Source organism: Catharus ustulatus, chromosome Z, assembly GCF_009819885.2.
Source record: "Catharus ustulatus isolate bCatUst1 chromosome Z, bCatUst1.pri.v2, whole genome shotgun sequence".
Taxonomy (NCBI): domain Eukaryota; kingdom Metazoa; phylum Chordata; class Aves; order Passeriformes; family Turdidae; genus Catharus; species Catharus ustulatus.
Window position 1 is genome coordinate 50474180 of NC_046262.2, and position 16128 is coordinate 50490307.

The window sequence follows — 16128 nt, forward strand, 5'->3', positions numbered from 1 at the left end:
AAAGAATGAAAGTACAGTAATTTCACGAATACAAGCTGCCCTGAGTATAAGCCGCATCTCTGGGTGTTGGCAAGTATTTCGTTCTTTGTCCATAAATAAGCCGCACCCGAGTATAAGCCGCTCTGTCGTTCGCGGCGAGGACCCGTGTGCAACAAAGTTGCCAAATAGTAACAGAACAGCAGCAGGGCGGGGTTTACTGACTCGGCTCAGGCTCTGCAGGCTCAACCCGCTCGGGGCTGCCGACGGGGCCAGGTGGCCAAGCTCGGTGCTACCGCTTGGGGCCGGCCACTGCTGCCACTGGGCTCGGTCACCACAGCCCGGCGCTGCCCCGTGGTGGCAGGCAGGGGTGGAGCCCCCCCTGCTCCCACGGCAGCAGAGGCGGGTGGGGACGGAGCACCCCTCCTCCTCCCCAAGCCGCAGCAATGGCGGCACAGGGCCCCCGCCTCCTCCCCGAGCCACGGCAATGGCGGCACGGAGCCCCCGCATCCTCCCCGGGCTGCAGGGATGGTGGCACGGGGCCCTCGCTGCCTCCCTGAGCCGCAGCTGTGGCGGCACGGGGCCCCCCATCTCTGCCCCGGGCTGCGGCAGACGAGGGAAGGAGAGAGCTCTCCCTCCTCTCTCCCCGCCCCCCGTGCTGCCTGCAGGGAACCAGGCTCCACCCATGGCACAACAGAGTAACAGTTTGTAACAATCACAGAATGCCGGCTTTTACTGGCAGGTGCTCGGCTTGGCGCTCTGGCTGGCACTTCTGAGGTTGTAAATGTCAGAAAATTATTCACATATTAGCCGCTCCTGAGTATAAGCCGCATTTCCGGTTTGAGAGCAAAATCTTGGTCAAAATGGTGCGGCTTGTACTTGTGAAATTACTGTACTGCCGTCATTTTGTGGGAAGGAGTTTGATCTTTAGCTGAAGAATGCTTTGGCTGATGTGTGCTCCAAGCTGTTGCTCTGTAGCATGTTTCATCAAAGAGTACAGTTTAACATAACTTGATAGACAAAATATTTCTAATAATACATAGAGAACTTAGGTACTTCAAAATGTTAAGTTTCTTGATGAATATCTTTGTATCGGATATGAGATAATATTTCTTCTTGAAAATTGCATATCAAATGGATACTAGAATATAACTGTTTCATTTGATTTACTAAAAATCTAAAAATCTGCCTGAGAATCCCATTAAATGCTTACACTAGAATTCTCAAACTCTGAGGAAAATGGGAACCCTAAATAGCACTACTATCTAAATAGTAGTTAGTTAGATATTTTAGAAAAATAATCCATTTTCACAACAAAAGTCAGTGAAACCTTGAGTTAAAAAATTCTGAACATGACATTAATCAATACAGCGATTTTTAACTTGAGAATGAACTTCTGTAGTAATGCAAGGCTGCCACCAGCTGTACAGTAGCATTAGTTGTGCAGCTGTGACTAATTGGATGTCATCTCCGTTCTTCCTTTTTTTTCCCCCATCCAGATTAACAGTTCATCAATATTCTTGTAGGTGTGAGAAGAAAAGAGGAAGATGTATCTATAGAAGGAAATTAGAGTGTTGAATTGTCTTTAAACTGCTGTCAAGAAGAATATTGCATTGAGCCTTCAGAGTCAATCCATTAACTTTCTCTTGTCAGATATTTGTGGCCTGCCTTATTAAAATATTTCAAGTGTGCAAAAGGGAAAAGCCACAGCTGCTCCTGTTTGATCTAAACAGTCTTAGTTATAATGGGTGCTTATGTGTGGGTGCTGTTTGGGGTGCAACCTTTAAAATATTTGTATTTTGAGTGGTCTGGTATTGGGAAAAGTGAGGGTTGGCTAAGTTATTTGAATGAGAGTTATTCTGTGTCTTCATTTGTTGATGAAGCTGTGGGAGGTTGCTTTCTTACAATTCTCTTGTGAGAGCTGCCTAAACCAACACTATTTCTTGTAAAAAGATGACATGTAGAGGAGTTCAACTGTGTAATCTCAACAACTGTTGCCTCCTTAGTAACACTTTATGTGGTATTTCTGTAAAGAAGTATTTATGTTCATCGGATATTTATAATTGTACAGGACTCAGTGGTGACTTTTGGTAACCTGGAGCCAAGACAGATAGCTTATTCAAGAATATTGATACAGTATGAGAAGTTCATTTGGAGAGTGGAATATAGGTGGGAATAAGTGTTTCTAATGTGCTGTAGCAAACAACGACTTTGGGTGTCGGGGAGTGTAGTTTGCCCAGGAGAGAATTTAACTTCTCTTTTAAAGATCGTCTACATTACAAGCAGCCAAAAAACTTGCTATAGCTGGAGGAAGACATGTCTTGTGAGGAGGAGGGGCAGGTTTATTTCAGTCCTGCACTGATTCCCACACTGAGTCCAACAGTCTAATGTTTTCTGATGGAAAAGGCATTACTGAAAACTATTATACAACTCAAATAATAGAATACATTCAGCTATGGGTGTAAGGGAATACTTTGTTTTTTTCACAGGTTTTTGGCACCTATTGAAATATCTCTGGGAATATCAGGATCTCTTGCAAGAGTTTATTATCTAACCAGAACGGTGAACCACCCAGAATCAAATTTCTTGAAGACAAGAAAATGTGTTTGCCAAATTTTCTTGAGAGAATTTTTTCTTGATACGTTTGTTTCTTCTTTAGAATGTGTGTTCATGCTTTTAGAAAGTGCATCAAATATAAATAGGAAGCACTCCTGATTTTTGTTAAAAACACTTTAAAATTGTTATTTCAAAACAGCAATTTCAGATTTTGAAAAGTTGATGCTCTCAACAGTCAGATCCCTTTTGGAATATAAAATGTCTATTCCTTGTGCCTTCAGCCTTTCACTTAAATACTTTTTTGAATATACTATTGAAGTGGCTTTTACATTTCATTGCCACTTCATGCATTTTTATTTTAGGTTTTTTTGTTATTGTTTCTTTAGGAAAATAATTAGTGATTTTTTAAAATAAGAAAAGATAGAGACAATAAGGTGCATTTATACATTTAATATATATTTGCAATTTGAAAAGCAAAACCAGTTACTGTTTATTTTTATCTTGCTGCTGCTTGCATGTGAACAAGTATGTATTTAAGAGGAGGGAGTCAATGGACTACGATAGTTACATAACTTTATTAGTCGAAGCTGTGATTTCCTTTCCTATGCAGATTACCAAATAAAATTATTTATATGCTGTTATTTAGAAAACCATCCCTTTAGAAGAAAAGTGGGGCAAGGCAAAATAGTCAAGCTTCTTTAAAACCGTCTATACTTTGAACATTTTAAAATAATGTGTTAGCTAGAGTTCACTATTGCATCCTGAAATGATGAAAAAGTGCAGAGAAAGCTAAGAAGCATGACCCAAGGTGTTGGAGTTTGGAAGTTAATGGGGCAATGGGGCAGTTTGCAGTGAGGACGAAGTTACATGTTCCAGAGGCTGGAGGAAAAGGAGTAAGAAGTATATAGAAAGAAAGGTTTTGGAAGAGTCCTAAGGGACCTAAAGAAGAGCTGTTTTCAGCCTCTCTAGATACATTAATTATTATTTTTTATAGGAATACACTTATAATTTATCAGAGAAACCAATTCAATTTTGTTTTTTAGGTACAAAACCAAGAACTGTGTTGGTTTTTACATACTATCTTCAGGTTATTTGATTTAAAGATTTACTTCTGTCTGCAGAGAAACTGGGAGAATGTCCAAAATAGTAGTTAGAATTATGCTTTCAAGATAGCAGACTGTACATGTTTATTTCTGAAAAGTAGAAAAATGCTTCTTGTCTTCAGAATTAAATACTAATGTAGGATTAAAATATAATATATAACATGGTAATTCTGGATTTTTACTAGTGAGTGTGCAGAAGGATGCCTTTTAAAAAAGAAGAAAACCCCAAAACAAGTCTTTAACATGGTTTGAATGCAGACTCTGAAGCAGCAATTCATGAACCAGGGCAATTTGCTTGATCTTGTAGGACCTGCTTCCTAGCAGTGTTACTGCTGTTGATGCTAATTTGAACTCTAGTAATTGGGTGGAAAATGGGAACAAAGAAGGAGGAATGTGAGAGTTTCTTAGCATTGATAAGTGGTATAGCAGATGAATTTGTAACAGAACCATGAACAAAGAAGATATTGGAGAAAGGAACGTGAAATAATGAGTTTTGTTCCCAACTGACCTTAGATTAAATGCTAACATTAAGTGACTTACAGAATACGTTTCCCTGTATTGAGCTACGTAGATCATCTTTCCAGACTGTATGGAGGATATTTTTCATTTTTAAATTCTCTTTTGATCTCTTTTAGGTCCATAATATATTGGCTGAAATGGTCATGGGTGGAATGGTTTTGGAGACCAATATGAATGAAATTGTCACTCAGATTGATGCTCAAAATAAACTGGAGAAATCTGAGGTAAGAGTGATGCACTGTGTAGTTTCTAAACTAAGAAAAGGCTTGTAGTAAATGCATGCTATATAATACTCTTTGTCCTTCATAGCAAACTAAATAGTGTAAGCTGCCTGCTTATAGTGCCAAAAATTTGCAGTGTATCTGAGAGAGTTGTCCCTTTCATCATAAGTAATAACTGCTTAGTCGCTGCTGATAAGATTTTGCTTTTTGTATCTAATAGCATTGTGCACCATTGCTATTAAGATATTTTTGTAGTTCACTAAGTTTCTCTTGTAGAAAACCTTTTATTTCCAGCCTACTTGTTATGCTGGACTAGTGACTTCAGCACTTATGTAAAATTATAGGCTGAAATAAAGTGTGTCTTCGAAGACTACATATTCTTATCTGATAGTATGCTTCTAAGCACCTGAAATAAATAGCAGCAGTAATCCTGCAACACAAGAAAATAAATTGGACTGACATGGACTAGATAAAATTTAAAGCCCAGTTTTAGACACTTCAAAGGAAATATGAATTCTGCAGTTTTGATAATTTGAGCTTTTTTTCTTCAATGAGTGAGAAAATTACATTCTGTATTTACCCATAACAGACCAAGTGAAGGATCACACATAAGTTGTGGGAATCCTTTTTCTATTCAACAATTGTTGAATTTGTGTTTAGGAAAGACATTTAGATTAAGAAAGGATGTTAGAATTACTTTATCTTTGAAACAGAATACTACTGTCCTTTTAATGTCACCATATGTGGCAAAGTGCTGCTCATATTCTTAGCTAAGTCTGTGCTGGTTTCTAAATGATGAGAGTAATTCCACAGAGGAATATATCAAAGCAATAGTACCCAAGTTTCCAAACAGGCCTTTGCCTGAATCAGAGATTTTTTAAAGTTGAAGTCAACTGAGTAGACTGAAATCTTCCAAGTGGCATAAATATGAACTAAATGGCATTTTAGGAGAGGACCCGGAGAACTTTTACTTCTAACTGAAGAACAATAAAGAAAGAAATTAGTTTTCCAGCTTTTTTCTTGTGGTACAATGTATATTGTTCTTCTGATTCTGCAGTCTCAAGCTGTACCTCCTCAAGTTTTTTTAATACATTTGTTTGTTTTGCACAACTTCCAAACTGTATCCAGGAACAGGAGAACAATATGTGAAAAACAAGAAAAAGCTAGGTGTGATATGACATAGTACAGAGCAATATGCACAATATGCATCTGGAAGGATTCTATGGTACATTTTGAACATGTCCAAAGTGTCCATTCTAATATTTTTCTCACACTCATAATGAAACATTGATCACAGAGATGAATACTTGGAGTTATTCTCATAAATTTATACTACATTTGAGTAACTGCTGTACACATACATTTTTCTTATTTGATAGAAAAGTAGCCGTGTTCCCAAAAGCTGAACTTGCTGAACAACTGTGTTCTACCATGTATTATGTACATATTGGTTCTATCTGAAAGCATTTCATTATGTAAATTCTGTTGCCAAATCAACTGTAGACCAGTCTCTGACTAGTCTTCTGAAACACATCGATTCAGTGCAGCCAGCTGCAACACTTGCTGTCTTCATTATTCATCTGTAAGCCATTCTTTCTTTTAAGAGCTTTTAGTATAAAAGTAGATGGTAGACAATCTGAAAAAAACCACATAGAATTTGAAGTGTATATAAAATAAATAGGAACTTGTTTCTTTACATTCACCAATGAATTATAGAAGGTAAAGAAGTAGCAGTGATAAATTATAACACTTGGTGACTGGGATGAAGCAAAGCATTTCAGTCTGCTCATCACTAATACTTTCTTTTTCCTTAGTCCAGTGGCTATTTCTTTTCAAATTTAACAGTTGCTGTAATGCTGAGATACATTACAATACCTGGTAATTATTTCCTTAGATCATTAATCATTTGTTTTGTGTATATCCACAGAAATGTCCTGATTGCTATTTTTTTCCTTTTGTCTTTTTGATCAAGATTATGAATCTTTCAGTATGTCTTTCCTGAACGCATATTTTCAAGACACATGCTAATCCATATAAATAAAAATATGTAATAACTTAATAAATTATGAATGCTGGTCACTAAGAAATCAAAAGAGGTAGATCTTCTTAGTTTTCTTTAATTAAAAAGAATTAAAATTTAGAAATTACTATGGATGTGGTCCATAGTTTATAGGAGTGCCATCTGTGCCCGCCACACTGTTGCTTTAGTCCCTTTGGCTTTAAGACCACCATCATACCTTTTGCATTTATGAAGCAGCTACTTTAAAGTTAAATTGCCTTTTCTTTTACAGCTGAAATGATGAAACTAATAAGGCTGTAACTGGGTTACATTTTCAGAAATACTTTGGTTTTTATTGTGCCCAGCTGGCTTTCAGTGATATAAAAAATTTAGCTATTTAACATCAGGTATTTGTTTAGTTATGCACTAGGTTTCTAAACAGTCTTTCAGTTAGAATTTAGTGAAGAAGACTGAATGTATTTATTAAATTCCCATACATTTGAGCAAATTTATCAGCTCAATAAATTTGTTAATATTTTCAACAGAGATTAATTAAACCACTAAAAGGGAGTCCCTGGCTTTGGTTTGTGATTCAGCTAATATTGTTTGGATGGGCTGCAAAGGAAACTATTTGTACCCTGAGAAATGTTCTTATATGTGTTTCCCTGCCTTTCAGTTTAGTGTTCATCTGTGAATGGGTTTCTGTTCAATCCTAAAACCAAAGAATTTTTGTGATAAAGGGGATTCTTTGGGGGAGGGGCATTGGGATTTTATTCAGAGCTTCTGGAAGTATTGCAGGTAAACCTGGGCTACCTCTTCTCTATTTGGAGTGTTCAACTGCGTGTGATTTAGACTTTTAAGTTGGGCCTCATTTTTTCTGAACCTCCTGATCTTTTCTGGCTCTTTCCATTCTTCTCTCTTACAGACCTTTATCTTTCAGTCTCCCAGACAGGACAGGTAGACAAAGGTATTGCTGAATTTTAGAAAAAAATTTACTTTTAACCAAAAGGGAAAGCAAAATGATGTCAAAGGCAAAAAATTACGTAGGCCAGACTCAAAAATTATGTGTAAAAATACCCATACTAGTTCTTGTAGCCTACTTTTTGTGCTAGTTTCCTTGTAGTTCCCTCATCTTTTTATTGGCTATAGTGTATTTTACTAGCTTTTCATTGGCATCATATTTTTTATTTTATTTCTCTTCCTGCATTTTAGAATTTAACTTTTCTTTGTATCATTGTTAAGAAACAAAGGAGTATGGACTTCTGTGAGTATTAGCCAAAAAACCCTGCGAAATTAATGTCAATAAAAAATGAACACACAGATAACAAAATAAGATATGATGACATCATATAAATAACTTCTTTGTTGGGAGAATTTTGTCCCTGATAATGTAAAATAAGTGATGCGAACTCTTTTGTTTCACCATTTAGTATTTCCAGGTAAAAACCTGCTTGCAAAGAAAAGTTTCAGAATAAGCTTCAAGTGAATGAAACATTAAAAATCCCACCACCAAAACCAACAAACTGAAATAGTTCTGTATAGAGAGAATAAAATTATCAGTGCAATTTGTAACGATGATGTAGAAATTCTGAAGTTGATCATCCACCCTTACGTATGTTAAACATAAAATGACAAGAGCTGTCAGCATGTACTCAACTTCAGATGTAAATCTGCTGTCATTATAATCTGAATGTCTGGATTTTACTCCAGCATATCCTGGTAACTGCAGTGCCTGAACATGAATGTTAACGAAGAACAGAAGAAGGAGAAGGAAACTGTGTGTTTGAAGATCACTTTATGGTCAATGTCACCTGCCATTTGTTGTTTGTAACATTTACTTTAGCTTAACAGTTTCGATATCAATGTTAATGGCAGTACTTCAGAATTAATTTCCACTTGTTTTAAGTCTCTGTATTCAAACTGCAGGTATTTTAAGCAGGTGGAATCTTAAGCAGTTGAAATCTATTTAATTTGTTAATAACTTTGCTCTTCTCATTTTATGTGATCTTCATAGGATAGTGTACTTCAATATCATTAAGATTTAGCAAATACAACTTCACAATTGGATTTAGTAGCACTAATATGTTGTAAAAGCATTAGATAAAAATAGTTTTTGCAACATTTTAACCTAAATATGAAGTATGCTAGAGCACATGAAGAAAATCAAGGACATGATCTTCCTCTGCCTAATATGTTAGCTAACACTTGCAACATACAGTCTGTATTTCATTGGTGACACTAGGGAGCTTGATCTCAGATTTTTTGTTTGGTTTCTTTTTCTGTTTTTTGCTTTTCTTTTTGTGCAAAGCTACTTTTCTTTTTCTCTGTTCTGCTCATCCATATTCTGTTTTTATTTTTGGGTCTGGCAATGAAAAACAAACAAATAAATAATTAATCATTCCCATCCATTACTCTTTTTGTGATTCAAGTGCTTAAAATTTCTAAGAGTATGTCTTAAGTCTTCTTATCTGTTTGGCCTCATTTTGATATACTTGCAGACTTCATTTTGGTTTTTCTCTAGTTATGTTCATTTATTTAACCTCATGAGCAGGGGACATGATCATTCCTTTATATTACGTATTGCATCCTTTCATGATTTCATATCCCTGCTGCTTTGAAGTCATACTTGTTCTGAAAGAAACATTGCTATGAAACACCAGCAGCAGAGAGGTCCTAGTACCTCTGAAGTATATGGAAAAGGGTGGCTTATTTTGCAGTGTTAGCCTTCATTATTTTGTTTTCCAGTAGGCTGTGTTTTTTTAATGTACTTATTTTAGTGCTAGCTAGCTCTGTGTAGAATTATTTGGGATGACAGTTGGAACATTTTTATTTGTATATGCATATTAACAATGTTTGTGATGTGCAATACTTCTCCCAAATGATCTGAATTTCTTTTTGAAGAGTACAGCAAGGTTACTGGGATCACTTTGATATGAAATTACCAGTTGGGCATTCTAAGAAAGGGTGATGATAAGAACAAAGAAAATTAATTCCTGTAGTGATTAGTAATGGCCTAAGTAAATCAATGACAGCTTATCTTTCTCACTTGATAGATTAGAACCAGTAGAGTAAAAATCCTATTATTAAATGTGTCTATTTCAATCTATGAAATAGTATCCTTTTTGCATATATGGTATTGCTCTTTAAAAGTATATGAATATGTTTACAAGCATTTTTTGCAATAATGGAACCTAAAATTTTAATATGCAGCATTTCACCATTAAAGCACATCCTTCAACAAATAAAATTGAGTGTATGAAGGAGCTGCAGCAAAACTGTTTTGTATTGGCTTATTGTTATACCAGCTGTATGCAATTCATATTGTCTTTCTGAAATTGTGTTGATTATGTCTCAAGAAGTTTCAGTTTCACTTGGTTCAGTCATTTGCTTGCTGTGACAGACAATTCATCATTCGCTGCATGTTTAAAGCTTGCTACGTGTTTTGTTTTTTCAAGTGGAACAATTTTTTTATTTTGCATGTGACCAACTCACCTGCTGAAGTATATGGTAAAAAAGAGCAGGTGAAACGAGTTCACTGTTACAGTGAAAGCTGTATTAATCAAGTGCCTCTAGAAAATGGCTCAAAAGCACATGGGGTTGAAAGTTCTTTCTTGTTATATCTTTGTAAATACAGTTCACTTCCAGTAAAGGAAATGGAAGGACTGTGAACTAGTTCACTTCCTGTCTAGGAAGGACTGCTAAGAAGTTCAAATATAATAGCATTTGAATGGTATTAATTATCCAGCTTGGGAGTTTAAGTGCTTTTCAGTCATTTTATCCATTAGGCATTTTTTAATGAACTGTTAGCTCTTTCCTAGAAATGCTGTGTAACTGTATTTTACTTGATAGGGTGGACATTAATTGTGCTAAATAGCATTCTGCTAAGCATTTTATGTGTCCACTATTCTACAGACTCACGTAATACAGAGAAGTGCAGGAGAAGAGAATGTAATAGTTTGAAAATCTCTACTCCAGCATCTTATAGTGAAAGATAATCTCACTGTCAAAAAATGACATAATCTGACAATCACAGCAGTTTTGTCAGGGATCTTGAGTGATCTTGATCCAGAATGGTCCTCATGAAATGTGACTGTTGGAAATTGTGTTGGGGGGGGGAAGGGCTGTGGTCATGTCAATTGTGGTATTTTTGATAATTCTCAGTCGTGTCTCCATTGTATCCTATGCCATTGGGGCAGGAGGCAGGGACTGTAAGTCTGTATGAAAGAGGATAGTAACAGGTAGATAAAAATAATGACCAGTTGTACTAAAAATGTTATTTGTCCATTGGGAATAAATAACTTGCATTGAATTAGGGTGAAGAATCACCATCCAAGTCACCCAGAAGGCACCTCTCCTTTGAATTACCAGCCATGTGCTATCCATGTCATTACTTACTGTATTTTGCTGATTTCCCATTGTTTCAGTTGTAAATTCTATAATTAATTTCTTTGAATTAGTATTTTCATCTTTTCTATGCAAAACAGTTTACATTGCCCCATTTTGCCTAATTATTTTTTCTTCCATTAGTGCAAATAGATTTTAAAGAATTAAAAGTATTTAATATTTTATCCAATAAGACTTCACTGGTAGTTACCTCTTGATTTGAAATTAGTATTTCTAAGTTCTCAGATATAAAAGAACAGTGTTGGACATCTTCATACCTTCTGCACTGTTTTTTGAATAAATAGAAAGAAATGGTGATGTCTAATATTGCTCTTTTAACTTATTGCAGATTCAGGGATGCTGATTTTGGATACTTGCTAGTGTTAGGTACAGGTTTCCCCTTTAAGAAAACACTGCTATGGAAATGTAGGAAAAAGAGGGCTTGAAAATACTTTTTTTTCCCACCATTTGAGTTTTACTTAGTCTGTATTTCTGAGAACGGATAATTTGGTTTGTCAGGGCCAAAGTGAGAGCAAATTTGGTTACATTAGAGATTCAGTTTTCTGAGTTTTCTCTGCCCCTCAAGCTTTTCCCAACTTAGGCATATCTCACATAGGAGGGTTTGACAGGGAAGATATTGTTAACAGATGACTCATAGCTTTCTGGTCTCTGTTTCTTCTTCTGGGAATCATCCCATGACTAAAATCTAGGGATTTGTGATGCTTTAGCCTTTCCACATAAAAGGTTCATTCAAAATCAGAAACTTTAATTGGTTTTATTTTGACTTGTTTCATGTTTTTGAGGAAAGAACAGTAGGTAGGATTTTAAGTGAAAATCTCATTTAACTTGACTTTATATTTATTTCTTATAAGAGAGCAGTAAAAGGGAGAAAAATTATTTTTCATAGCTTTCAAAAAGTAGAGTTCTTATCTGATGAGTGTGTGGAGTGTCTGGCTCCTTTTGTGCAGTTGACCAGATAGACATTGTGGAACTCAGGTATACTCCTCAGTAATTTTACCCTGCACTTGCATTGAATTTCAGTGAAAACCAGGAATCTGGAAAGTTTATACTTGGAGTGGTAATCATGTACCAAAGCTTTTTAATAATCAAATATGACACAAATGGAAAAACAACAAAGTTTCTCTTCTTTCATTTTACTGTATTTCTTGTTCAGAAATACTTTATATGCAAATGGGCTGGTTTCTACAGTCTTTGACAAACTTAAAATTAGAGACCTTCCATTTCTACAGGTTTAGACTTTTTTAAACCGATTCCTAACATCTTGCTTTGTTTCTTGTGGATTGTTCCTTTTTACTGGACCTACAAGATGCCACACTCTAAAACTAGTAGTTCTGAAAATCACATTGTGATTTTTATTGTTTTTGAATATTTTTAATCTTACTTTCAAAACATCAAAATTTAAAAAGTTAATTATTTTCACATATTCAGAGAATTTGGAATATGACATCTTTTTCTCTTAATAAGAGCTCTTCTTTTAAAAATCCTCCATGCTTTTTTTTCCTTGCAAAAATAAAAATTATTTTTAGACTTTTGTCACAAGCCTGAGGTAAAACCACACTGCAAATTCTAAATCTATATAGAGAACCTGAACTTTTAGGAGAAACATTTCTGTGCTTGAAATGAATAGTGCGTTTTTTTCGCAACATCAATTATAGTAGTAACACTTATAGTCTTGTTTTGATACTCCTTAAAATAACAAGATTTTGAATAGGTGTTTTCAGAAGCAATAGGGAAAGATGATTTTTGGTATGTCTTCAGGCCTCTGAGCTGTAAATTGTTAGCATTTTATAATATACCTCAGTGTGTAAACTTGGCAACTACTTTATCTAAAAGCAGAGCAAAACGGAAGTCAGTATTTCTCTGTTGTAAAACTTGCATGTTTATACAGACAGGCTCTAGTTTTGTGTGCAAAGAGATTGCATACAGTAGAGGACTTTAATAAAAAATATGTGCTATTTAATTTAATAATAAATTAAATAAATTTGGCATAACTGTGTTGTTGTGTAATGCTCAAGGGAATGCAGATATGTTAGTGTATAATTAGTTACTTTGGGACAACAAACGATTCTGCCTTGTCTGTAGAAATGATCTGTCTGCATGCTCTTCATCACCCACAAATGCAGGGTTTTATCCTTTTCATCTTAGTCTAAGGCACCTTGAAATACCTGTGTGTGTATATATATATGTGTGTATGTGTGTGTGTGTATGTTGTGTATGTGTATCTGTTCATTGATTTGACTGACATTCAGCATCTTGTTACTTTGAGGTTCCTTATTCTGAACCTGTAACCAGCGTTAGTCAAGTGTGAACCATGTGAACTTTTGGAATAGGCAAGAGACAAAGGCAGCACTTTGGACACCCAGCACTTCGGCACTGTCTGTTCTGTGACGTGCACATTACATGTGCTTGGATAAGCCTCCTGTTCCTTCCTCTCATACTTTTCCATCCAGTTGACATTACATGTTTTACCATATAAAAAGGAATATGTGAACTGTTTTCTCTTCCTGGTTTAATATTTCCAAATAACCCATTTCATCCAGACACAATTACCGTGTGGTTTTTCTAATTGTGTAACCATGGAAATACTTGAAAAGTTAATTGTCTGTGTATGTTGCTGGTGAATCTTCTTGTGACCACTTTGCCTAACTTGCATTTTTCCTCACTTTATATACAGGCTGGTTTAGCAGGAGCTCCAGCCCGGGCTGTTTCAGCTGTAAAGAATATGAATCTTCCAGAGATCCCAAGAAATATTAATATTGGTGACATCAGTATAAAAGTACCAAACCTTCCCACTTTTAAATAACATGACTACTCCAGGTAATACCAAGGAAGAAATGTAATAGAGATTTACTGCGTAATTGTTTACTAAATAAACATGTCTAACTTTTACTGTTTGGATAAAACTCAAGGTACTGCATAGAAAACCTGAAAAGTCAGTGTGTGGAGTTGAATGTTGCTTTTGTCTTGTTTGTGAAATTAAAGAAAAGGGGTAGTTCCTATGTGATTTCTAAATTACATTCCTATGCCCTTGCAAGGCATATCACTGTGTCTCAGCTGCTGCAGTATTTTGGGGAAGTATTTAACATGTTCTTTACTTTGTATAACCTATAATGCTGAGGTTTTTTGTATATCCACCCAAGTCTATAATTAGTGGATTCTTTAACTACTTCTGTTTGTCATGATTATTTAAGTGCAAATGTTGCATGAAAACATTTAGCTCATGTTTTGTTTAAATAAAATCATAACAAACTGGACTTCGAAATAACCTGTTTTTTGAAGTCTACTGTTTGCAATAAACCACCTTATTTCCCATTCATGGAGCCAATTGACTATATATAAATACTGTTGTAGCAGACCTGGATGATGTAGTTTAATCTCTGAAGGGCTTACACAGGGGTATGAACATATTGGCTCTTTACATTTCTCACAAAAACTGTTCATGGTTATACTGAAGGAAAAAACTGCCTTTACCTGATGGTCTGATGACTTTTGTTTACATACACTTGTTGATACTTACACAATCTGATAGCTTTTGCTGATGGTCTGACCCTTGGGGAAAAATGGGCCCTGTGATTGCTCTGTGTTGTGAGAAACACAGAATGGTCTGAGGAGATTATATTTGAGCAGCTCAAACCTGTACATTAGAGTCTGTCAAATAATGCGATAAAGAAAGACACTCTGGAAAGATAAATGGGGATATTTTAATAGGGCCTCTGTGCCTGGTGACATTTGTGGTTCTCTACTTTGAGAATTAGATTTATGGGACTCACAGTATTGTCAAGACCTCAGAGAAATCTAAGTGCTATCACCTCTGTGTAAGTTGCTCAGCTCTTAAAATCTTCTGTGATTTAAAAAACATAAAAGGGGGATAGTGATTGTTTTTTATAATCATGCTCTTAAGCTCTATGTGATGTACAAGTCTTGTTTAAATGAATAATAAAAATATCATTGGGATACTTAAAAATTCCTGCAAAGCCTTTTTTTTCTCCAAAACAATTTGATACTGTGTATGGAAATGCAATAATATTGTATCAAGAACAACAGATTTCAGGACTGCTCTGAGAGGTCCTGAACTACTCTAGGGACTTGGATTTGATGTAAACTAAGTGTTCTTCTCCTTTCAATTGAATGTTAAGACATACTCTGTAGGATAAACTTTGATGTAGGATGAACTTTGAAGCACGTCACGTTTTCTGTTTGATCAACAGTATTTGAGCATTTGAGAGAGAAAACAAGAAAGAGCAGTAACTTTTGAGGTAGAAAATCTGATACAATCCAAGGAATTTTAATGCATTTCTTAAGGTGGGTGCAGGGGAACAACAACTTCATGTATATTCTTTGTATTACATTTAGTAAGCATCAACTAACATGCCCCATTTTAAAAATACTTTTGAAAGAGTTACTCTCTCCAGACCTCTCAAAAAGAGTATTTATTCTTCCAAATCAACTTTCTTTTGAGTTTGAGGCTTCCAGAAATTTCAAGTGGGTTTGAAATTAACTGCCTTTATCATTTTGACCAAAGAAATTAAGAGAGTAAAACATTTTTTTCTTCCCATGTGAAGTGTTCCTTAGTATTCCCAAGTTGGACATCTTAACTAGTGCAAAACTGAAACTTGCCATTTCATCTGCTTTTGCCTACTTTTGTATATTTTCTTAATGTGTGGCACATGTGACATTCAAAGTAAAGATGTTGAAAGCTTTCCTCATTGTTGCTCCTGTGATGATATTTTTCGTTCTCCTGCCAGAGGAGGAATAGGACATTTTGAAACATTCAGGACTCTGACCTAGAGAATGTTCTTTGGGCTATTTCTTAACACAACTCAAAATTATGAATTTAAATGTGATTTTTAATGCCTTTATAGCAGAAAAAACAACAGTCGTAGCAGATATAGGTGAGTAGATGAAAGTATTTGTGTGTGGATGTTTATATATATATGTATAGAAAGCATCAGTCTTTTGCAAGTTGTTGAAAAGGAGGAAAGGTCATCTTGAGTCATCTGTCAGCTATAGCAGGTAGGTAACTAATTTGCCATTCTCCAAATCCATAGGGCCTGCCTTTTAAGCGGTGTTCTTAAGGGTACCAGCATGTGTAAATGAATCACTGAAAGCCATTTTTCCTGACTCCATGCCTCCATCTGTAAGATGGATTCTTCTAAACAAATAGCAGGTGCAGAAAGGATAATATTCCAATAGGATGAGTGGGCATTATCGTCTACCTCCGTAGACTTGGAACAGAGCAGCTAGTTTTCCTACTGGGCAGGGACAGTAAGTACTGCTGAAAAAACAGTTTGGCCCTTTTTTTGGTAAAAAGTAAGTATCTCATGTTGACAGAGAATGCTGTCTGTGGTAA

The 16128-nt window shown here is 35.7% G+C and overlaps 1 protein-coding gene across 4 annotated transcripts in view; it reads left to right on the forward strand.

Annotated features, from left to right (window-relative positions):
* AP3S1 (adaptor related protein complex 3 subunit sigma 1) overlaps positions 1 to 14090 on the forward strand; it is a 30182-nt gene extending 16092 nt beyond the window's left edge. For 2 of the 4 annotated variants that reach the window (XM_033084765.2, XM_033084766.2), the window contains 3 exons: positions 4271 to 4378; positions 7300 to 7341; positions 13453 to 13539. In XM_033084765.2, the coding sequence (XP_032940656.1) occupies positions 4271 to 4378; positions 7300 to 7335 (144 nt within the window). In that variant the 3' untranslated portion in view covers positions 7336 to 7341; positions 13453 to 13539. Of the gene's footprint in view, positions 1 to 4270; positions 4379 to 7299; positions 7342 to 13452 lie in introns of all 4 variants that reach the window. The other 2 variants (XM_033084763.2, XM_033084764.2) reach the window with 1 other exon arrangement.
* Positions 14091 to 16128: the final 2038 nt, after the last annotated feature.